This window comes from Ambystoma mexicanum, chromosome 2p, assembly GCF_040938575.1.
Source record: "Ambystoma mexicanum isolate Mex_15411 chromosome 2p, UKY_AmexF1_1, whole genome shotgun sequence".
Classification (NCBI taxonomy): Eukaryota; Metazoa; Chordata; class Amphibia; order Caudata; family Ambystomatidae; genus Ambystoma; species Ambystoma mexicanum.
The window spans coordinates 1017110682-1017135667 of NC_090923.1; the positions used below are offsets into that span (position 1 = coordinate 1017110682).

General features: G+C 44.1%; 1 protein-coding gene across 1 annotated transcript in view; it reads left to right on the forward strand.

Annotated features, from left to right (window-relative positions):
* Positions 1-24986, forward strand: part of PLCB3 (phospholipase C beta 3) — an 869107-nt gene that overhangs the window by 569865 nt on the left and 274256 nt on the right. The window contains exon 11 of the mRNA XM_069644864.1: positions 20654-20811. Within this exon, the coding sequence (XP_069500965.1) occupies positions 20654-20811 (158 nt within the window). The remainder of the gene's footprint in view (positions 1-20653; positions 20812-24986) is intronic.

Below are 24986 nucleotides of genomic sequence, written 5' to 3' on the forward strand. Positions count from 1 at the left end.
CCTTCATAATGTAGCAATAGGATCAAAAACGGAGCAAAAAAAAAGGGTTCCATAGGAAACTATGGAGGGAACGTTGCAAAAAGTTGCTTGCCCGACAATGGGAGGCTTTAGAACAGAGAAACTGGCAAATACAAACCTGCCTTTTGACAGGGAATACCAGTTTGGTATGCAGGTACACTAGGATTTACAAACATCTAAAAAGGAGAATAAAGCAGTGAAATCTAAGGAAAAGGCAGCATGACAACCAGGTGAGGGTATTGAGGACAAATACCTAGAAGTTACCAGGCGCAGGTTTTTTAAGAAATGCTTTAGGTATTCTGTAAATTCGTTTGGATAGTGGTAGTTTAGCCACCTGTTTAGGCTGGGGCTATGGGCAGCATAAGTGGTGGTCATAAATGGTATCATTCTTGTGTTTTTCACCTTATCGTGGCATGCTGAAGGTTAATCTTCCCTCTTTCCCTGTTCTGACGGTGATATCACTCCCCAGGATTAGTCTATTGGTCAGTTCAGGTAATTGCATTTAGCATGTTCTACTGTACGGGTAGAGCTGTACCCTATGACATCACAGGATCTGGGAGTGGAGTCTGACTGAAAAGTTATGTGACATTGCAGTGAAGCATATTGACAGCTGGTTCCGACGGTGTCTCAGATGGCACAAGAATCACCAAGTCACACAGATGATTCAAGGTTTTTTTTGTGCTTTTTCTGGGACCTAGGGCCGTCCTTCTGTTTCTTTCTCTTGTCTTCTTATGACCCACCTCCCTAACCTTGGCAACTTTAACCCCCGTTTAGTGCTACAGAATGTTGACCCCTACTTTCCAAAAGCTGGCTTATGCTAGACATGCTAATCTAAATGCCGGCTGTCTAAACTCCCTATGGGACTTCATAACGGTCCCTACTCTAGCCAGTTGTTAGTGATCTAAAGGAATATGAGATAGGGTCAGCAAACACACTGTGTGATTGAGACTTCTAAGAAGCCAACTCTCACCTCTTCCTTCTCCACTCTTTCATCTTGTCCACTCCGTCTCACTGCTGTGAGAAACCTGAAGTTGTCTCATGGACTAGTCGCCGGGGATGTGTCATCCATTTGGCCAGGACACGGCCATTGCTGTTGGGTCCAGTTCCTGGGTGTGGACCAGTGAGCGAGGATCACCTGGATGGGGGGGTCCTCGAGGAGTGTAAGTGGGATACGATGGGTGAGATGAGGTATCCCCCTTCTTATAACACCTTTTCCCTGTCCTACCCCGTAGGATACTCACTCCCCCCCCCCACTTTTCCGACCCAGACACTTTCGCACACCACGAAAAAGAAGATGGACAAACACCAGACCCATTTACCTGACATGTCCCACGACAAGGGTCAGGCAAAGTCAGGCAATTGACCTGAATCATCCACACACACACACCTGACGGCCCTTTCCTTTCCCCACAGGGATAAAAGATGGAGCACGAGAGCACAATACGAGCAAGGCAAACCACACAACGAGAGAGCTAACTCAGCACGGCAGTTGAAGAGGAGGAGAAAGACGGCGCAAACCGAGAGGGTGATCAGGATAGACACGACCTTGCCCTTTCCGACCCAGGCCCATGAAACCTCCACAAAGGTAATCATAAACCGGGAACAATAGCCAGCGTGTGTTGCAGCAGATGTCAGTGGTACACAAGGCCCTCCTCCGGTGATAACCAAGCCAGGGAGAGACGCTTGCCTCGGTGGTACCGGCCTCGACTTACGAGACGAGAAAAGCCACAGGGTTCCTCACAGCCGGTGAGTCAAGGGAAGAGCTGATAAGAAACCGAACTGTGTTTAACAAATGTAGCAAACGGCTAATTACAGAAAGTACAAAGAACTGTTAATGTGAGAGGGGAAAACCAGCTACAGAGGAGTCAGGCACCAGGTGGGTGCTTACTCGGGAAGCTCTAGACGATTACCCTATTGTTGAAATGACTGTTACCCCCTCACTGATGATCCCAGACTACGCCGACACACATGTCTGGGGTTGCTGTTGGTACTCTTGTTCAGAGAAGAATTGCCTAGCATTTCGGTGCTGAACTGCCACTGGGCAGGACAAAGACTGATATGCAGGGATATCTTTCCTCTGTGAAAGGGATAGTGAGCTAAAGACTTGGTGGAGACTCTCCCGAGGGCCATCCACCCAAGAACAGGTCAATGGGCCGTGTTTGTGCTGTTAGTGGGACTCCCAGAACCCCCCTTGTTTTGCATATTTAGTAACTTTGGGTTTCACCCTAAATTACCAGGGTAATCCAGGCGTGGACCTCTTGCTCACTGTTCTGTGAGAGGCACAGCTCCACCTCACTAATGAGGACCATCTAGGCTGAAACACGTGTCTTGCGTTGCTGTTGGTACTCCTGTTCAGAGGAGAATTGCCTAGCATTTTGGTGCTGGACTGCCCCTAGGCAGGACAAAGACTGATATGCAGGGATATCTTTCCTCTGTGAAAGGGACAGTGAGCTAAAGACTTGGTTGAGATTCTCCCGGGACCATCCACCCAAGAACAGGTCAATGGTCCGTGTTCGTGCCGGTAGAGGGACTCCCAGAACCCCCCTTGTTTTGCATATTTTAGAATAGCACCAAAGCAATTCACGTAAGAACAACCCCGGTTTACGAGGTTAGAAGAGCTGCAGCTAATCAACGTGAGTAAGACCTATATTCTTTTTAAAAGAGCATCCAGCTATTTAAAAGTATGTATAAACCCTAACACTGTTTTAGATCTGAATGAAGCAGACCAGGAAAAGCAACACCCAATGATGCACTTTAAGAATAACACAATGTTATTCACGGCAGGCAAACCCTATTGGTAAGCATTTACACTCATTCAGTTAGTTAAGCAATGATACACATTACTTTTTAGAAGGGGGGGCATTCCAAGTTGGTGTATACACGTTTTAGAGCGGCAGAATGCAACTCAAAGGTAAGCATAAAGCTAATGACACTTTAGTTACCACACTAACGTCTTTAGCAACTAAGTACTTTTACACTTTTTATACTTTCAAGGCAGAATCCTTTTTTTTATCCAGTCCTTCCCTAATCTATTGCATGAGTTCTCTGAGGCAGAAGAGGAACCCTAGTGGTGTAGGTGCCAGATGTAGTCAGGTTGAGATGGGGTCCAGTTGCAGGAAATCCAAAGTTCCATAGGAGATCAAAAGGCTTAAAAAGGAAGTAGTCACTTTCAGAGTTAGTGTTCAGGGGCTTCGGAGAAGGCTCCCTATATGTGTTCCAGCATTAAGCCTGGGCAAGTGGTATGGGCAAACTCCCAACCACACGAATCACCCACTCAGCCTCACAGGATGCACACCAAACTTAAGGCAATTAATACCCAAGCCCACACATTACCTTAGGAGAAAAGAAGAGCTTCTGGGTGGATGCCTCTAGGATACAGCAGAACAGGACCTGGTCCCTGGTTTCTTGGTCTTGAAACGAAAGAACTGGACAATGGAATTGAACTTGCAGCAGCAGTCGTCGGAGGAGGCTTCCATCAAAGGACTCTTCGCACTTTCTCCGGGCTCTGTGGACTTGGAACCTTTTCACAGCAGCCAGATGAAGAACAATTATCGCTGGTCGGATTCCTTCACTGTCCCGGTCCTGCACTCTGGTGGGGGGACTTCAGGGATTAAAATCGTGTTTCTGGAGATCCAGCAGGAGTCCAGCAAAGTTGGGGGCCAATTCAGACTTCCGAATACCATGCACCGCACTCAGGCTCGAGGTCCCAGAGTTTTAGGCTAGATTGTGTGCAGTACCCTTTGGGTGCACTACAGCAACCTTGACCTCCTGGCGATAGGAACCCAATCTTTGGTATAAGTCTGTACTATACAGGTTGGTAGTGTGGCTGAGCAGTCAAGCTTATCTCAAGAGGGGTCAATGTGAGCAGTAGGGTTGTAACGCAGAGTTTCACAGTGACAGTTATTCAAATAAACACTTATACTCAAGGTTTCTTGATTAAACAATTATTAATTTAACTGTCAGTTATATAAACCTTCTTCAGAAGGGAGCAAAAAGAGAGCAAAAAAATGTAACAATTATAATATACTTCAAAATACACTCTTAGTTTCTCTAAATCAGATGATACCCATTGGGGATGGCACACAGACACTTCCTACACACTTAGGTGATTTAAATAGCTTTAGAGCAATACTGAGTTTGGTACCATGGTTAGATATGGGAATAAAACAAAGGTTAACAAATAATTCATAAACAGGTAAGTACTTTCTGAACCTTCCAATGTCAAGTACATTTAACCCTTTCCTGCGGGAAAGGTAAAGGCAGAGAGTCAAAGGTAACAAGTCTCTCTCAGGGAGCCAGGACACCCAATGTTAGTTGAACAAAGTCTAGGGAAGATGAAGCTCTTCTTGGTAAAGTCTTGCACAATGTTTTTAGAAACATTTGTAGAAATAAGATTCACTTAAAGGGCCACAAGCTGGGAGGCTTGTGAGGGGCAAAGGTACAAGCAACTCTGCAAGGTTAACCAAGACAAGTCTCAACTGAGAACAAGTAAGGCTACACCACAAAAGGTAAGTGCTCTTAGACTTTACAGTATCTTTGGTTAGAAGAAATGGTTCCAGCTGGATTCTGTTCCTGTACAGCTTTGCAGATCCTGGTGTTCCTGGGCCTCAGTCGTAGGGACAAGAGGGAGGATGTCTGGGGACTCCTGCACTACAATGAGAAGGTCAACGGCAGCGATGGGTAAACTTCAATTCAGTGGCACTTCAGCGTTTCAGCTCCTCGTGTCTGACAGCAAATCGCAACACTGCAGTTCTCAGATACCACTTCAGACTTTCCTCGGATCTGGAGTCCAGCACTCTGTTGAGGTGGCTCAGGCTTGGTCAGTCCTGCTTCAGGGAAGTCCGGAGGATCTTCCTGGTGCTCGGGTCCGACTTAAAAGCAATCCACTCGGTTTGGTGTTCCTCTCACTGGCACTTTGTTTCCAGCAGTGGCAGTACAGCCTGCTTCAAGAGTATGTCCCAATGAGTTTACTTTGGAGTTGATTGGTCCCACCAACTCAAGGGGAGAAGTCATCCTTGCAGGGCTTCTCTAGTAGAAACAAATTCGAAGCTTCAGCATAGCAGCAGGGCTTCACCAGGCAAACCAATGGACAAGGAGTTTCAGCAGGCGTCTCTTCCAATTCTTCGGATTTCTTCATCCAGTGGTAGACTCTGTCTTCCAAGCCAAAAAACCTAGCCTTTTATGCAGGTTTCTCCCATTCATTACAGCCTAGCTGTCAATCATACAGCAGGGTGGCTGTCCTTGCCAGACAGCCAGCCGGCCAATTACCTTGGGGCCAATTACCTTGGGGTGGAGCCAGAGGCGGGCTTCACTCATGACTCCTGCCAAAGACAAAACTAACCAAGGGACCAAACTTGTTTTGGCGTGCAGGATAAATCTCAAGAAGGACCTTTCCTTCAAGAAATGGAGAAAAGAGAAGACCAGGGCCATTTTGACAAAATGGGCACCCATGGGTGCCTTATTGCAGCTGCTAACGCAGCCCGCTGTAAAAACACACACAATGGTAGTAAAAAGTAAACCACTGCCACCAGCCATCAATTGTAGAAACGGTAACATAAAACAGTTACATGAGAAACTAGACAAAGGAGATACTAACCCCTCCAGCACCCTACGGTAAAATAGTGTGTGCTGGGTCTAGAAAGTTTCAAAATGTAAGTAAAGTCCATTTCACTTTACTGCTCTTGGAAACTGTAGTTTCACCAAGAGAAGGTATTTAAACCTTTGGAAAATCTAAGAGACTTCCCTGTGCCACTGCACTGAAGGTGCTGTGTGTCACACTGCAAAGATGATGCCTATGGAGTTTGTCAGACTCCAAAGTCAACACAGAGTATAAATCACAAAAAAATACATGAGATAAAAAGTCCTAAAGTCCAGTAAAAAGAGTTTGGTAGTTTGCATCACAGCAAAGTCGCTGCATGTCATGCGGTGGCTCAACATGTAGGTCTTCTTGAGACTAGTAGATCTCACCAGGCTCTGGGTAGGAGTTGTCGCATTCTGGATCCCCCCCAGGTCAATTGGAAGGAAGGGTTACATTGGCTTCCTTTACACAGCAGGCTCTCTGGCCACTGGAAATCGCCACAGAGGTCTTTTCTTAATCTTCCACTTCGGATTCTGCTCCAGTGGTCGACTTGTCAGCAGCTTCCGGGTTCGGAGAATTTATCAGGAACTACAGCACAACATAGGCAATCTCTCCCTGCAGTTTACAGGAAGGGGTGGTCTGGCTGTCCAATCAGGACAGCCATCCCGCACTGGGGCTTGGTTCCTTTCAGGCAAGGTCAAAGACAAAGGGCTGCAGAGTTTTGTACATCTGCCTTCTCAGACATTCTGGAGCATTGGCAGGGAATACCAAGGATTCCAGCCAAAGACAAAACTTCCACAGAGGTCGTTTCTGCCTAGAATCAGTGGAAGACCTCAAACAATAAGCAAACGAGAAATGGCGAAAAAAGGAGCCCACCATTCTAGCAGAATGGTGGCCTTTCTGTACATTACTGAGGCTGATTTAACAGCCTACGAGTAATAAGACTAAAATGTCACTAAGGTACAACTACTGACACCAGCCATTCAATAAACTTGCAATTGTAACACAAATGTCACCAGGTAAGTAAGAATTGTATCCCCCCCCAGCATTCCACATAAGGTGGCGTGTGGTGGCTTACTATATAAAATGTAAAGGGGATGGAAATCCCACTTTATTTCTTGGGAACAGTAGTTCACCCAAGAAATAATAGAATTAACAAGGAAGCCACAGCATTTAAAATGTTGTGTGCTGCCATAGTACATTAGTCAGTCCAAAGTTATAGGAAACTATAACTTCAATCATACACTATGGAGAGACATAAAAAGGTCACCCATAAAAAAAGTAAAGGATTAGGCCACAGGGGAAAAAGATAACCACTCACCCAGGGACAAGGTAAAATAATGACCAAGTCCAAGCAAAAGGTTCTGGGGTTGACACAGATCAGGAAGATTTATCATAAATATGAAAATCTTACCACCTTGTTATGAACTAAAATATCCCCTCTTTTAAATTACCTATGGGGATAAGGAATCTATGTTGACTGTGGATCCATGTACATAGTGCACAATAAGAATATTTGTTTTATTCCAACAAAGCTAGTTTGGTCCATTTTGGTTTCAAATGCTAGAGCGGTCATGGGGTGCTACTTATGTGGGGCTTCCATGCGTTTTTGCTGTTCATTTCCTTTTTGTAGAACTTAGTTTTTCAATTTTGGCAATTTATTTTAATTGACTGCATCAGCAAAATGCTGAGGGAATGTCTTCCGGTATTCTGATTCCTTGGTCTGGTGACAATAGGAAGCACTCTGAATAGGATGTCACAGCAGCAGTCGGGGAAACGGGACCCTCAACAAGGATTTATTCAGTCTCCCACGTCGGTCTGTGGTTTTGGTGCCTTTTTATCAGATGTACTACACACGTTGGTAGCATAACTGAGCAGCCTCTCGAGAGGGGCCAATGTGAGCTGTAACGTTGTAATGGAGTTTCACAGTAGCAGTTATTCAAATAAACTCTTAGACTCAAGGTTTCTTGATTAAACAATGAAACATTTATTAAACAGTCAATTGAATAAGCCTTCTTTAGAAGGAATTATTAACTCTGTAACCAAATAACACACTTAAAAAATACACTCTCTGCTTCTCTATATCAGATGAAACCCATTGTGGATGGCACACACACTTCCTACATCCTCAGGTGACTTATATAACTAGGACACTGTGGACATTGATTTATCACTGGCATATATAGAGTAATACTGAGTTTTTTCAAAAAGGCAGAAGTTATAGAATAAACAATGGTCAACAAATATTCTTTGCCTTGGGCAGATATTAAGTTCATGTTTATTAATTAACCATGTCTACACCATCTACCAACCTACCAACGTAATTTGTAATACACCCTGGCAGTGTCTTCTGCAGCAGCAATCTGTCTCCTGTAGGCCTATCCAACTAAACGGGCAAAAACCATTTGAATTGTTCCATAATGATGGATTACTTATGTTTTCTCTTGTGATCCATGTATATATTGTGAATGTTTTGTCGTATGTTTTTTCTTTTTTCAATATTTCTACTAAGTTTATGTAAAAAAGATGTATACGTTTTAAGAATTTAATTATAAAAACACTTTCTTTGTATTAAATGAAGCTTGCACTCTGAGGACTTCTCTTTGGTTTCATGTGACTCTTGAAGCACATTGCTCTCTACTTTTAAAGAAATAACTGCAATTAATGACAAGAATGATGATTGTCATAAGCGTGGGTATTTTGTTTTCTGTTTAATAAGTATACTCTGCCCCGTCTCACGTTTGCACAAAGGGGCACCCCTATTGCTTGTATTAATAAATCAACAAATATTCTTAAACTGGTAAGTACTTATGAACCCCCAATGCAAAGTATAGTTAACTCTTTCCCAGTCACACCAGTTATGGAATGAGTGACTTGGTTGAGGGATAGATGAACACGCAGAGCCTGACCAAACATCTAAAATCAGCTGCAGCCTTCTCACCGAATGCCACCAGCTGGATCCATTCTTTTCTCTCTAACAGAACAACCAGGGTTTTCGCCCCCTCAGCGTCCGCTCTCCCAGTACCAATCCATCGTGGAGTCCCACAGGGATCATGAGTATCACCCAAGCTCTATAATATGTTTACTAAGCTCCTTTTTGATTGTCTTGATAACCTGGGTGTCACCTGCACAAATTATGCTGATGACACCCAAGTCCTCATCACGCTCTCTAGTTGCTATGATAAAGACTCAAAAATGATAAATGATATCTACCTGGAGATTCAAGCCTGGATGGCTGCCCACAGCCTTTGTTTAAACGACAACAAGCCTGAACTTCTGATCATCAGTTCAAAAGCTTGTCTAAACAATTTGGACAAACACTACAAGGCCTTCAATATTGATGGGAACACCATCAAAGTTTCTAGCGAGGTTAAAACGTTAGGGGTTTACGTAGATTCCAATCTATCTCTCAAAAACAAATTAAGGCCACAGCCTCAACTATAGCATATACTAACAAACTGATAAACGCCTGCAAACCCTATTTATCGACCAATAGTTGCTTTATGCTAGCCAGAACACTGATCCTCTCTAAACTGGACTATTGCAACACCCTATTCCTTGGCTCCTCGGCACAGAATTTAAATAGACTACAAGTACTTCAGAATAATGCCCTAAGATCAGCATTGAATATCCCACGCTCTTATCATATCTCAGCCGTCAGACGGAACGCACTTTAGCTACCTGTGCATGACCCGAATCACCTTACGTTCGGTTGTCATCAAGCACAAACTCCTTTAAAACACGGCTCCAAAATACCTGACAGACAAATTCTCAAGGAATCAGTCAGACAGACCCACCAGATCCCTCTATCTCAACCGCCTCATCATCCCAAAATACAAACTAAAGTCTGCAGGAGGTTCTAGTATCCCAGTGTTAGCGGCCAAATGCTGGAATTCACTCCCCCCAGCCATTAGAGCAGAACCTTCCTTCTGGGCCTTTAGAGCCAAAGTAAAAACCTTGCTCTTCGCTCAGCAACCATCCTAACACAGTTGTCTCCCTAGGTCTCACTTTCACTCACATAGCACACTGAATATAATTATTTTGTTCTATCATTGTCTTACCAGGCGTGACTCTGTTCTGTAACCCAAGTCAACTACTGGCAAGTGTTCTCTAATCCTTCATTGACACCATTTGTCATGATATCGTGTACCCAGATTCCTTGTTGTTGTTGTTGTTGTGTTGTAAGTTTGCAAGTCTGCTATATCATATATTGTAATTCTGTAACACGCTTTATATTGTAATTCTGTAATACCAGTATTGTAAGTTGGAAACATGCTGTGTACTCAAGTAAACGCGCCCAGATACCCCTGGGTTATGTGCGCTATATAAGTAAACAAACTAAACTGTGTAGGTCTGCAAATACCTTGTTCCTGGGCTTCAGTTGTGGAGACAAGAAGGATGACGTCTGGGGACTCCTGTACTATGAAAGTCAGCAGCAGCAATAGGCAGACTTCAATTCAGCGGCACTTAACGGTTTTAGCTCCTCGCGTCTCTCACGAATAGCACCTCTGCGGTTCCTGGCTGTCGAGATGGACTTTCCTTGCTTCTGGGGTCCTGCACTCTGTTGAGGTGGCTCAGGCTCAGTCAGTCCTGCTTCCTGGGAGTCCAGAGGATCTTCCTGGAGCTCTTGGCCAACTTAAAGATACTCACTCGATTCTGTTTTTCCTCTCCCTGGCAGTCGGTTCCTGCAGCAGCAATAGAAGTGCAGCCTGCTCCGAGAGTATGTCCAGATAAGCTTGTCTTGGGATCGATTGGTCCCACCAACCCAAGGGGAGAAGACGTCCTTTGTAGGGCTCCTCTAGACGAAATGAAAATTGAGTTTCAGCACAGCAGCAGGGCTTCACCGGGCAAACCAACGGTCCAATAGTTGCAGCAGGCGTATCCAAGTTCTTCCTCAGATTTCCTTCGTTCCAGTGGTTGACTCTGCCTTCCAAGCCAAAAGACTCACCTTTTTATGAAGGTTTCTCCCATTAATTCCAGCCTAGCTGTCAATCACACAGCAGGGTGGCTGTCCTCCAAGAGCAGCCAGCCGGCAAATAGTGCATTCCTGTCACCTAGGAGATTAAGCACAGGAAGTTTCGGGCTCCTCCCTCACTTCCTGCCCCTGCCAGGCACACAGTCGTCAGAGGCGGGCTTCAGCAGTCAACCACGCCAAAGACAAAATGAACAAAGGGACCAAACCTGGTTTGGCATGCAGAGTAAATCTCAAGAAGGACCTTTACAACAAGAAATGGCGAAAAAAGAAGACCAGTGCCATTTTGACGAAATGGGCACCCATGGGTGCTTTACCAAGCTGCAATTGCAGCCCGTGGTAAAAACACACAATGGTAGTAAAAAGTAAACCACTGCCAGCAGCCATTAATTGTAGAAAGGATAACATAAAAATGTTACATGAGAAACTAGACAAAGGAGATACTAAGTAACCCCTCCAGCACCCTATGGTAAGATAGTGTATGCTGGGTCTAGAAAGTTACAAAATGTAAGTAAAGTCAATTTCACTTCACTGCTCTTGGTAACTGTAGTTACACCAAGAGAAGGTATTTAAACCTTTGGGAAATCTACCCTGTGCCACTGCACTGAAGGTGCTGTGTGTCACAATGTAAAAGATGATGCCTATAGAGTTTGTCAGACTCCAAAGTCAAAAGAAACACAAAGAATAAATCACAGAAAAATACATGAGTGGGCAAAATGTCTGTCCATCCAGGTTGAAAAATTAAAAGTCCTGAAGTCCAGCAAAAGTGCTGGGTGGTCTGTCTCTAAGGTAGAATGCAATTAGGACATTTCAGAGAATTCTCCCTAACAGCAAAACTCAAATTCAGACCTCCCCCTCCCAGAATGGTAGAAGGGCCAGCAAAGGACAACCATACAAGAAACGGCAAAAAAAGAAAGGGGCCACCATGTTAGAACATAGGTGACACTTTGGTGCATAACCGAGGCTGTGAATACAGTCTGCGGTAGAAAATAGCACCAAAGTTGGTAGAACATGTCCACTGCCACAACTTTAGGGTTGTCACTGTGACCAAAAAGTCACTGGGGCAGAGAGAGTGGGGATACTAGGTATATCCTAAGCACTCCACATAAGGTGGTATGTGTTAATCTCTCATAAGTGGAAGTTTTAGGAAGGATACAAAGTATCCCTCTTTCCTTAAGAACAGTAGTTCTTAGGAAAAATAAAAGCATATAAAAGGAGAACCCAAAGGGTCCCCAGCAACACTGCACAGAGTGTGCTGTGTGCTGCAAAAGTGTAACACAGATGCCTTTAAGAGATATGGAGGAAAGCAAGACTCCATAAAATAAGGTAAAACATAAAGAACAAAGTTCCCATGGATAGAGCAGTAAGAATGAATGAGGGGGGAAAGGCTCCCCTCATTCAAGAGAACAAGAAAAAGGTCCAGATGTGCAGCAAAAAAAGTGCTGGGGCTCTCAGTAGGAGAGGGGATTAAGCATAAAACGGATAAATCTCCCTAACACACCCACAGCACCCTAGTAGGGGGATGAATAACCACAGACAAGTTAGTTCTGGACTCAGTAAATCGGAATCCCAAAGAAAATGTCGTTTGAGTCTCCCATTTGGAGCCATTACAGTCTCCCATTAGGGTTGCAGGGGAGTCCCATGACCACGATAGACATGAGATGCCTCCTGACCCCCTTATTGGTGAGTGATCCTGTTTGTGGACCCTCCTGGTCCTTTAATTCCGACCATTTTGTTGTCCTATTTGGGCTGCTTGGCCGTGTTGCACACCTGCTTTCTGAGCCTGTGTCCCTCTTCCTGAATTCACCCTGCCTCCTCACCCTCCCTCCCTCCCCTGATTGGCCACATAAGTACTTTAACCCACCCTCCCAGGGCAGCCCTTTGCCTGGCAGCCCCTGTGGCTAAGGGCCCCGAGGCAAAGGGCGGCTCCTACACAGGTGGCACCAGATCGTGTCTGCAGGTGTCAGCATGGGAAGCCAGTGGCCAGCCCTCAACCAGCAGCAACTCCCAAAGTAAGCGTGACATGGGTGAGGTGTAGAGCAATCACTCTACTCCAGAAAGCCCTGCCACTGAACATTACCTTACCTCATAACATAGAACATAGAGTTGTGAACATTAGCCTGCATCTAATCTACATAGAATTGTGGTTGTTAGCAAGTATCACACCTAGATAGAACTGTGGACGTTTGCCTATGCCGCATCCAGATAGGATTGTGAATGCTAAGTAAATGCCACACTTAGATAGAATTGTGAACTTTAGCAAATGCCACACTTGGATAGAATTATGAATGCTAAGTAAATGCCACACATAGATGGAATTGTGAATGCTGGTAAGCGCCACATATATGGAATTGTGAACGTTAGCAATTGCCTCACTTGATAGAATTGTGAACCATGAGAATGCCGCACTTAGATGGAATTGTGAATGTTAAGTCAACGTCACACTTGGATAGAATTGTGATAGTTAGCAAATGCCTCACTTAGATAGAACTGTGAATCATGGCAATGCCGCACTTAGATGGAATTGTGAATGTTAAGTAAATGCCACACTTGGATAGAATTGTGAATGTTAGCAAGCGCCTCACTTAGATAGAAATGTGAACCTTACCAAATGCCACCATCAGATAGAACTCTGGAAACTAGGCTGTGTCGCATCTACACAGGATTTTGAATGTTGACAGATCCCACACTTAGATAGGATTGTGAATGTTAAGCAAACATGGACTCTCAAATCCAGGTACAGCCTCCCCTTTGTGTATTGTATGGTGAAACGTAATGTATTGGGATACCTGGGCCTCTCCCGCTCTGCAGGACTCTCATATCTAGGTATATCCTCCATTTTTGTCTGCCATATGGTGAAACGTAGTGTATTGTGAAACTTCGGCCTCGCCACAGCTTTGCAGGACACTCTAGTCTAGGTACGGCCTACATTTGTGTCTATTGTATGGTGAAGCGTGGTGTATTGTGGGACCTGGGCCTCTCTCCCACCATAATGAGAGATAAATGGGCGAACCTTCTTTTTTTATAAGGGGGCTTGACTCAAGAGGGTAAGGAGGTACGGTAGGAAAGAAAGTGAGTCAAAGCTACCCTAACCAAAAGCGTGACATAGGGTCACCAGGTTTGCAGTGGAGCTAGATGACTGCTAGCTCAATAGACAAAAAACACCTGAGGATGCAGGAATGGCAAAAAGTTTTTTTTTAATTTACACTAAGAGAGAACAAAACAATTTTACAAACTGCGCCGTGGCGCTGAAGATATGCATTATTAAGCACATTAAGGTCTGCATATTTGTGAGTTAGTAGGCAGAGTGACAAATCGTGTTTATTTCATGTATTGTTTTAGATGACAATACATTTAACATTGCCGACACACAATTTTGTGTTTCTGGTTCGGTATAGATAGCTGGTAGCAGTGGCTGTAAAAATTGAGACAACGCTGCTGTGAGGTACCGAACGGTCTTCAGGACAGTTTGTTCAGGTCGGGTCGATGTTAAGAGAGGGGTGCGTCCACCTAGAAATGATAGGGGACTGGGTTAGTTGAGTGAAAGTGATGTCTGGATGTTTAAAAAACTGCAAACAAGAGGACCTACCATGTACAGGTAAGTAGGTGCCTTGGTTGAGGTCTTGGTAACCCAGCGAGTGATTTTGACTGGGGGGCTGTCTGCAAACGTCAGAGGCCGCATGCTAAGTAATCAGAAGAATGGTTTAGGAGCGTGGCTGGTGGCCACAATGTGAGAATGAAATTGCTTAATAGTGCCGTCGTGGTGGAAACTGAGCCAGAAAGTGTTATGGTGGATATTCTGCTGTTTGAATGTAATTGTTAATGGAGTGCAGGCCAGATAGTTTTGGTGCCTGTGATACAGGACATGCTTACAGTGGGGCAAGTTGGAATTATGGTCTAATGGCCATGGTTTCTGTGTAAGCTGGAGTCAGACCCTATAAATAGAGGTACATAGTGCAAAGAGGTTGTTTGTCAATCCCTGTAGTAATTTGGGTAAATGAAAACGGTGAGTTACCTCTAGGTTCGCAAGTGGGTGAAATTGCTGAAGTGCACTGAGCTTATCTATCGATCCCTGGCGGCGAAAAAAACAAGATTATGACGGCAGGTGAGCCGTGCGGGTGAATGCTAAGAATTAGGCAGTTGTGCTGTAGCACAGAAAATGTTTGTGATCCCATGAGGGATGTGGCTAAAAAGAATTACCTGATCTGTGGAGAACGAAGGTGGACAACGGCAACAGCTCTTCCGCAAAGTGAAAAATGAGTTGTGTCACTGTTGGGGCCTAGTGCGCATGTGTGGTGTTATACGCGCTGCCTGCAGGTCATGTGCGGATGTCAGAAAAGCGATGTAGCTGACGCGCATGTCAAAAGAGAGTAGTGTCCTGTCCCGAGAGACGAGTGATCTGGCTCTAGAGGAGTAAGTCACGTCCCGTAGTGAATCCCATTGGGAACATCTAAATCTTCCTGAAAACGTTTGGTTTAAATAACAATGACGTGAACAAGTATAAATTTCATAATATTTTGAAAGGCATTGAATAAGCCAATTGTACATGTCTAAGCATACTGGTGCATGTGAGTATACATAACAAATGGAAAGCATATGTGACTTGTTACGCTGTCTGTGGCAAAGTGATATATTTGTTCAAACATAATATTTTGCATAAAATAGACCATTTGCACCCGCCTGTTTGGGGGTTTAGCCATGTTGGTGCATTTGGGCACATATAGTGAACAGTTACATGAGACATAACTGTTTAAACATCGTATTCAGCATGACAAGAGCGAATTGCACCTGCTTGTTTGATGGTTTAGACATGGTGGTGGATGTGAGCATACAACGTGGGCAGAAATTAAGGCAAACGCATTAATAGAGTAGTTGAAAAAGGCAAAAGCTTATCTCTGTGTCAAGAATGAGCTCTTTAAGAGAGAGCGGGGTGACAGATATAGGTTATACGGTGGTGGGCCCAATGTTATAACCGGAAGGCAGAATGATCTACAAGTCTTGTCTAAGTTTGATGTACAGTCTGATTTGATAGAATAGATATTACAAGAACGTTATTTGTTGAAAAAAAGTTTCCATTCAATAGAAATGTTTAGGCCTTGTCTGACAGAGTCTAAGCGATAGATCCATTTCTGCTCAAGCTTGCGTAAGGCTAGGTCTCTGTCACCTCAGCGGAACGGGTTGCCCACTGTTTGTAGTATTGCCCAAAAGATCTCATTCTGGGTGTGGTTCTTTGATTTGAAATGTGCCACCAATGGTTTGTCTTCAACTTGGTTGTGCACACAGGACCAGTGTTCACAAATGCGTTGCCTTATTTCTCTTTTGGACTTTCCCACGTAGATGAGATCACAGGGGCATTTGATTATGTAAACTGACCATTTGGTTCTACAATTGGTGAAAGAGTTGAGAGTCCAGGGATTTCCTTTTAGATCAATGGTTTTGAGATTGGCTGTCAAGGGACAGACGGAACAGGAGCCGCACTTAAAATGTCCTTTGACTGCGGGGAGATGCCATAGCGTGGTTTGTTCATGGCTTGATACGTCGACTTCTGTGTAGGTGTGCACAAGGTGATCTTTCAGGTTCTGGCTGCGTTTGAACGCAAAACTGGGTTTCTCTGGTCGGAAGGAATCAGTTTGAGGATCACTTTTCTGATGGAGTTACTCAGTGGAGTAAAGGTAGTCACGCAGGTCATCTTGGTTGATGATTGATCTCTCTTGCTTGGCGTTAAGCAGGACTCGCGATTTGTATTTTTTACGCGCTTGCAGGCTTGACGAATTATGTGTTTGGGGTAGCCTCTTTCTTTCAGCCGGATGGCTAGTTCTTTGCTTTATGACGCATATTCGCATAGTGTGGAGCAGTTTCTCCTTATTCGTAAAAATTGACAATATGGGAGATTCATTTTGAGTCCTGAAGGGTGAAAACTTGAGTATTCTAGGAGGGTATTTTTAGATGTTGGTTTCCGGTAGAGAGGAGTACATAAAGAGTTGTCCGGATTTTTGTAAATTTCCAGGTCTAGAAAAGGTATGTGGGTTTTACTGTGGTCAATGGTGAATTTTATGCAGTAATTCTGTGAATTTAGCCATTGTAGGAAAGAGAGTAGATCATCTTCTGTGCCTTTCCAAATCATGAACACATCATCTATATACCTTAGCCATCTTCCAATTGCTTGTTTAAAAGGGTTGGCTTCGTTGTAAATAGTCTTTTTCAAAGGCGTCCATGAATAAATTGGCTACATCGGGGCAAAAGTAGCCCCCATGCTGGTTCCATGACACTGCTGGTAGAAGGTCTGTTTGTAAATGAAGTAGTTTTCCATGAGGGCTAATCTAGTACATTCAAGGAGAAATGCCGTGGGTGGTTCTGTTTGTTCTTTCATCCAAGTAAGTTTTGAGAACTTGTAGGAACTCCATCTGGGGAATACTCGTATATGTTACTAGTAGGTCATTTTGTTCAACTTGTATAGTGTCCAGCTTCTTTATCATGGCCGTGGTGTCTTGGATGTAGGATGCCATCTTGCTGATGAAGGGTCTTAGGAAGTGGTCAATGTACATGGATAAAGGTTCTAACACTGAACAAGAGAAATAAGACAACACGAACACCGGTCCTGTGTGCGCAACTAAGTTGAAGACAAACCATTGGTGGCACATTTCAAAGCGAAGAACCACACCCAGAACGACATCTTTTGGGCAATACTACAAACAGTGGGCAACCTGTTCCGCGGAGGCGACAGAGACCTAGCCTTACGCAAGCTCGAGGAGAAATGGATCTATCGCTTAGACTCTGTCAGACAAGGTCTAAACATTTCTATTGAATGGAATCTTTTTTTCATTAACATTCTTGTAATATCTATTCTATCAGATCAGACTGTACATCAAACATAGACGAGACTTGCAGATCATTCTGCCTTACGGTTATAACATTGGGCCCACCACCGTATAACCTATATCTGTAACCCTGCTCTCTCTTAAAGAGCTCATTCTTGACACAGAGATAAGCTTTTGCCTTTTTCAACTACTCTATTAATGTTTGCCTTAATTTCTGCCCACGTTGTATGCTCACATGCACCACCATGCCTAAACCATCAAACAAGAAGGTGCAATTAGCTCTTGTCATGCTGAATACGATGTTTACACAGTAATGTCTCATGTAAGTGTTCACTATATGTGCCCACATGCACCAACATGGCTAAACCACCAAATAGGCGGGTGCAAATGGTCTATTTTATGCAAAATATTATGTTTAAACAATTATGTCACTTTGCCACAGACAGCGTAACAAGTCACATATGCTTACCATTTGTTATGTATACTCACATGCACCAGTATGCTGAGACATGTACAATTGGCTTATTCAATGCCTTTCAAAATAGTATGAAATGTATACTTGTTCACGTCATTGTTGTTTAAACCAAACGTTTTCAGCAAGATTTAGATGTTCCCAATGGGATTCACTACGTGACGTGACTTACTCCTCTAGAGCCAGATCACTCGTCTCTCGGGACAGGACACTACTCTCTTTTGACATGCGCGTCAGCTACATCGCTTTTCTGACATCCGCACATGACCTGCAGGCAGCGCGTATAACACCACACATGCGCACTAGGCTCCAACAGTGACACAGCTCATTTTTCACTTTGCGGAAGAGCTGTTGCCGTCATCCACCTTCGTTCTCCACAGATCAGGTAATTCTTTTTAGTTACATCCCTCATGGGATCACAAACATTTTCTGTGCTACAGCACAACTGCCTAATTCTTAGCATTCACCCGCACGGCTCACTTGCCGTCATAATCTTGCTTTTTTTGCTGCCAGGGATCGATAGATAAGCCCAGTGCACTTCAGCAATTTCACCCACTTGCGAACCTAGGGGTAACTCACTGTTCTAATTTACCCAAATTACTACGGGGATTGACAAACAACCTCTTTGCACTATCTACCTCTATTTATAGGGTCTGACTCCAGCTTACACGGATACCATGGCCATTAGACCATAATTCCCTCTGGCTCCACTGTAAGCATCTCCTGTATCACGGGCACCAAAACTATCTGGCCTGCACTCCATTAACAATTACATTCAAGCAACAGAATATCCACCACAGCACTTTCTGGCTCAGTTTCCACCACGACGGCACTATTGAGCAATTTCATTCTCACATTGTGGCCACAAGCCACGCTCCTAAACCATTCTTTTGATTACTTAGCTCCAGGCCTCTGACGTTTGCAGACAGCCCCGCAGTCAAAATCACTCGCTGGATTACCAAGACCTCGACCAAGGCGCCTACTTACCTGTACATGGAAGGTCCTCTCGTTTGCAGTTTTTAAACATCCAGACATCACTCTCACTCAACTAACCCAGTCCCCTATCATTTTTAGGTGGTCGCACCCCTCTCTTAACATCAACCCGACCTGAACAAACTGTCTTGAAGACCGTTCGGTACCTCACAGCAGCGCTGACTCAATTTTTAAAGCCACTGCTACCAGCTATCTATACCTAACCAGAAACACAAAATTGTGTCGACAATGTTAAATGTATTGTCATCTAAAACAATACATGAAATAAACACTGTTTGTCACCCTGACTACTAACTCAAATATGCAGACCTTAATGTGCTTAATAATGCATATCTTCAGCGCCACGGCGCAGTTTGTAAAATTGTTTTGTTCTCTGTTAGTGTAAATTTAAAAAAAAAACCTTTTTTGCCATTCCTGCATCCTCAAGTGTTTTTTGTCTATTGAGCTAGCAGTCATCTAGCTCCACTGCAAACCTGGTGACCCTATATCACGTTTTTGGTTAGGGTAGCTTTGACTCACTTTCTTTCCTACCTCTCTCCCACCATACAGGATTCTCATAATCTGTGATAGTACTGTGAATTTACTAGTCTTCATCACAGTCAGAAAATTGCTAGAAATTATTAGCATTACATTGACGCCACACTTAGAAAATTGTTAGAAATTACCAGCATTGCACTGAACCAAACCTAGAAAGTACCCACTGTGATAGTACTGTGAATCTACTAGTCTGTGTCGCCTGCTTGTACCGTTCTCCTAGAACCGGTCTTATTACAATTGACTCAAACCTAGAGGTTGCATGCTATGATGATATGCTGATCTATTTCACGCTTTAGGAATTGTTCTTGCAAGATTGATTCACATCTAGTAAGCTACTTTATCTCACATCTTGAAAGTACCCCCTCTGATAGCACTATGACTCAGGGGCATGCGCTGTACAATTAGAATCACTCTCACTCGCTTGCTCGACTCATAACTAGAAAATGCCGCCTGAGATAGTTCTGTAAGTTACTTACCTATGTTTTAGATCATAACGCAAACCAAACTCTCACTTCCCATATCACTATGCTTACTCTCTTCTCTACACTATCACTCTATTAGAGCGCAGCTATACCCCTCGATCAGATTTGGCCTAGCTGCTCACATATGAACATTAACACATAAACACCCCATCATTCTAATAAAACGCAGCTATATCCCATGACAAACCGTCCTAGCTGCACACATAAGCGTCCTACAGGCCCAACGCAGCCAGAACCCAGTCTTGGTGTCCACCCGCCAGACTACACACATTCAACTGACATCAATACCACCACACCCAATGCTAGGATGGAGCTACCGTCAGGCAATTACATCAGCTGCATACATAACTGGTGCACCCAAGCACCCTACAACACCTTATACTCTCAACTGACCTGGACTATGGTCTCCAAGGGCGTTCAACCTACCAGTGCTTTGAGGTCATACCAATGATATATAGAGCACTATATAAATGCCAAATAACATAAAATACATTTCAATACATTGCATGCATGGAAAATACCTTTGATGGAAGGCGTCTGCTCACAGTTATAAGTTCAGAGTACTTCCATTCAGAATAGCCTCTGCACCAAGGGTGTTCACAAAATGTTACAGGTAAGTAACTTTTCTTTCATGGGTGCAGAAATTAGTACTTCATGGTAATAGAAATATTTGTGTTCATAAACCAAAACACCCGATACACAAGGTTAACCCTTCACCCCACATGCTCCCCAAATGACTGGTAATTTGTTGGCCCTGTCCTCACCATGTGCTTTTTCTTGCAGCTGGACAGCTGACTGGGAACTCATCGGTGGAAATGTACCGGCAGGTGCTGCTTACTGGCTGCCGATGTATTGAGCTGGATTGCTGGAAAGGACGGCCTCAGGACGATGAGCCATTCATCACCCATGGCTTCACAATGACCACTGAAATTCCCTTCAAGGTAGTAACGGCTGGATGTGCTCCTCTTTAGTGAGGATTAGACATTACACATCTAGCATGTGTGCAGAACTTTCTCTGTCACTTTATTGTTCCAGTATGAATTACTTTGTGACTGCTCTACCTTTTCCTTAAAAGCCTGTGTTTCATAACTGTTACTGTTAGGGAGATTTATCATTTTCATGCTTCATCCCCTCTCCTAGTGAGACCCCCAGCACTTTTTGCTGGACTTCTGGACCTTTTTGTTTCTATCCTGAATGAGGTGAGGGGAGCCTTTCTCCCCTCATTCATTCTTATTTGCTCTGACCTTTGGAACTTTGTTTTATCTTTACTATGGAGTCTGCTTTCCTCCATGTTAAAGGCACCTGTGTTTACCTTTTGCAGCACACAGCACCTTACATGACTATTAGCCTACTTGACCTAAAACATTTGACCTAATGACAAAATTGACCTTTTTGTGTGGTTCAAATTGACCATTTATTTTGCATAATTGTCACTTACCTTGCTTTATACCTCATTTTGCTTGTTTTCTTTTCTTCTTGTAAATGAAAACGAATGGTCTGTGAAACAAAATATTTTTTATTTATCGGTTTTTCTTTTTAACATTCTAAAATATATATTTTCAAAAATCGCTTTTTTTCTTAAATCAGTCTTATTTTCTTTACATTGTAATGAAGTTCACTGAGAAGGCCATGCCTGATAAGTAATCAGAAATGGTTAATGTCTCATACTTTTCAGCTATTGCGGTCAGTTTTTTTTTGTCTTGCACACTTTTGGTTTTGTTTTATTGTGCAGATTATGACCACTCATTTTTTGAATAATTGAGTTTTCTTGCAACCCTTGCTCTGTTTGCAACACGTTCAAAAACATCCACAGTGTAGGTTTTGCATGATTCATGGCCACATTTAGGCCATGATGCCACCCCTCGAGTTTGTTCATTTTTGAAGATCCATTTATTATTGCGGAAGAACAATTCCAATAGTCAATTTTAATCTTTGGCAGTTTCCGTCCAAAACGGGTTTGTCCGCCAATCCAAGTTTCTTCATAGTAATTCAAAAATGCTGTCATTGATATGATATGGCATTTCTAACGTGCCTATACACAAGTGTTTCAAGGCGCGACGAGGCGGGGGGTGGAACAAGGGGAGACGGACAACGATCCTACTAGGCCAGGTGTCATTCAGATCGCGTCCGTGCAAGGGTAGAGGGGAGGGGAAAAGTGCAAAGGGGAGGTGGAAAGGGGAGAGTGCAGTACAGGGTTAAGAGCATAAGGATAAATAATAAGGGCCAGCTAGTGGCAAGTGCGAGATAAGTGCAGAAAAGTGCTGGGAAGGGGGGCTGTAGGGATACAGACACAGTCCCGCGGTGCAGGGGGTTGCCAGGGAGGCAGTGCAGGGGAGAGTGGCTGGGCCAAGGACCGAGAGCGGTAAGTGGCCCAGTTGCAGATTCAGTGCAGTTTCAGTAGGTTTAGCAGGGGAGAGGGGGAGAGAAGGCGGAGGCAAAGAGGAAGGTTTTGCGGTGCTTCCGGAACCGGAGATGGTTCTCCTCGAGTTTCAGGGAGGCAGGAAGGCTGTTCCACACAGCACCTTACATGGGTATTAGCCTTTCATTTTCATTTCATTCTCATTTCTCATATAATATGGTTCTTAAATTTTTGTCATATATGCTTCCACTACATTCTCTGTCGGTATGAAGGCTAATGCGCATAGTTTTTTGATGTGATGCTGAAATTCGCTGTATTTCGTTTGAAGCCCATGTTTTTGTAGGTTGCGCCACAGGACTTGACTATTGTGAAAATAGCAGTCTTGTATAGAACTCATAGGAAATATGTTTCATTGCTTTAATTGCTGCCAATTCGTAGTCCATTGAGCATATTTTGCCCTCTTTTTCCGCGTTGGGTATACTTTCTTTCAGTTTGGTAAACCCTTCTCTGTAGTTTATTCCCCTTTTTCTCTCATTAATATGTATACTAGTGGAGATAATTCACTATCAATTTCACCATGCACACTGTACAACTGAACTGGAGCTCCCAGCCCTTTAAGATGAGGTAGCAATACCCTTGAGATGGATGGGGATGCAGAATGTATTCAAACATCAATAATCGAAACAACTCAGGTAGTTGGCAAAAGGATAACTGTTTTAATATCAATTATCTAAAACGGGGAGTACAACGGACATCAATGGATGTCTCAGCGTAATGACTCTCTCGAGACTTCTCAAATCATTTCATAAAAAATTACATTTTTATAGTGCATATTCGTCATTAATGACGTTAATCTGCACATCACTAACATAATCCTACGTGGCAAAACTTCAAATCGCAATGGTGAATGTGATGGGGTCTAAACAGATCATTCAGGTATACCATCGATACTCGTCTAGGCAGTGGAATAAAGTGATTTACTTCTTAGCATCAGGTAAGAAGTAAATTTACTTCTTGCCTAAAATGTCACTATGAACATCACTAAATATGACGTCTAATTGGCTACACAACTATAGGACCCTTGATCATGAGGTCCTCCATCATTGGTTGGTTTCTAACCTCCATCAGTACCTGCCCAACCTACGTTCGCAGCACGCAGGCTGAGCGTCCAGGTGCTGGAGAGCTCATCTTAATCGTGCTTCCCACCAATTAGCAGGACCATCCATCATCACCTCAGTGGTGCCGTCAATTAGGGCTTTGAACTCGTCCTTGGAAATGTTCCTAGCTACTGAAGAATTCAGGGGAGTGAAGGCACACTGTGCCCTCGTGCGTAGGTGTGACCATCATGCTAGTGCAACTTCTTCTCCCCACGTGACTGAAGACCACGAAATTGAGCTTTCAGTGTATTTAGACCTTGACGACGTCTTGTTTTTGTCCATGCCCTCTGAACAGGATCTTCATTCTTTCACATGATTTGTATTTAATGTCTGCTCACCCCCAGTCTGATATGGCCTTGGCTTCTTGGCTCATCAAACCTCGTCTTTGAGTTTTGTCTGTAATTCACTTTGTCTTCTACCTGCACCACACTGGAAAAAGAAAAAAACAGCCTTCCTTCTTTTGCTCAGTACTGCTATCGTACGTAGTGGGAGCATCCGTCCTTTACTGACTCAACTATATATATATTTCTGATGTTTGTTCATCTGCTTAGAATCACATGCTGTGCATAGTCCGACATCCAGTGGTCACTGCAGAGTATTGCATTTTGTTTTTCGTAGTCGAAAAGGGGACGTCAACAAGGCGTGTCTGTAACACTATCCCTATAGTGACGTGCAGTGTACCCACAATCCCTCACACGTAGAGGTCCCTCAGATTGTATTTTTCCACCCAGATATTGGTCGCCTTTACGCAGAGATCCTCGAGAGACATTGCAAATATTCACTCCACCATTTGGTCGTTATTAAAATATTCACTCGACCATTTGGTCGTTATTTAACTTTACCTTACGTTAGGTTCCTCCTTCGACAAAGCTGTTCTGCGCCGACAAGATCTTCGACGGCTGTGCCTTCGACAGAGGAGATCCTTCGGCGTTGCCGCACACGTGGCCTGGCCTCGCTGGCCTCAAACAGTAGGGAGAGTGGGGTCGTGGGACATTTCTTGCTTATCTTTAAGAATGCCTTTCTCTTTCCCCACCTTTTCCTTTGGGGTTGTTATCACGTCTGGTCGTTTCCTCAGCTATGGAGAGGACACCCTTTAGATTTTGCCCACGCTGTAAGGGCAAATTCACCTGGAAAGACGAGCACAAACGGTGCAACCGTTGCTTGCACCTCGACCACAAAGACGGTTGTGCGGCCTGTAAGCTTCTTAAGCCTAAAACTTTAAAGGACTGCAGGGTCAAGAGGTGGGCAGCCTATGCCATGTCTAGGTCCGATTCCTCACCCGCCGCTGCCGAAAGTGACAAGGAAAGTGATAACCTGACCTCCGCTTTGAAGGTTGTACACCCCTCTAGGGAGTGGCCACACTCCTCGTTGTCTGTCCCCGGCCCCGACAAGCTTGGCTCACGCCCTGCTTATGGGGATGAACACCTCGGCGACACTGACGCACACAAGCACTCACATAAGCACACGACCCACGGCTCTTCCTCGTCGAAGACGAAGAAAGCATTAGCGCCAACGGAGACGCCGGTCCTACCGGCGGTCTCCTCGGACCATAAGGGTCCAAAGCCCCCCTCGCAACCGCAGACGCGACCAGCGACTGGGC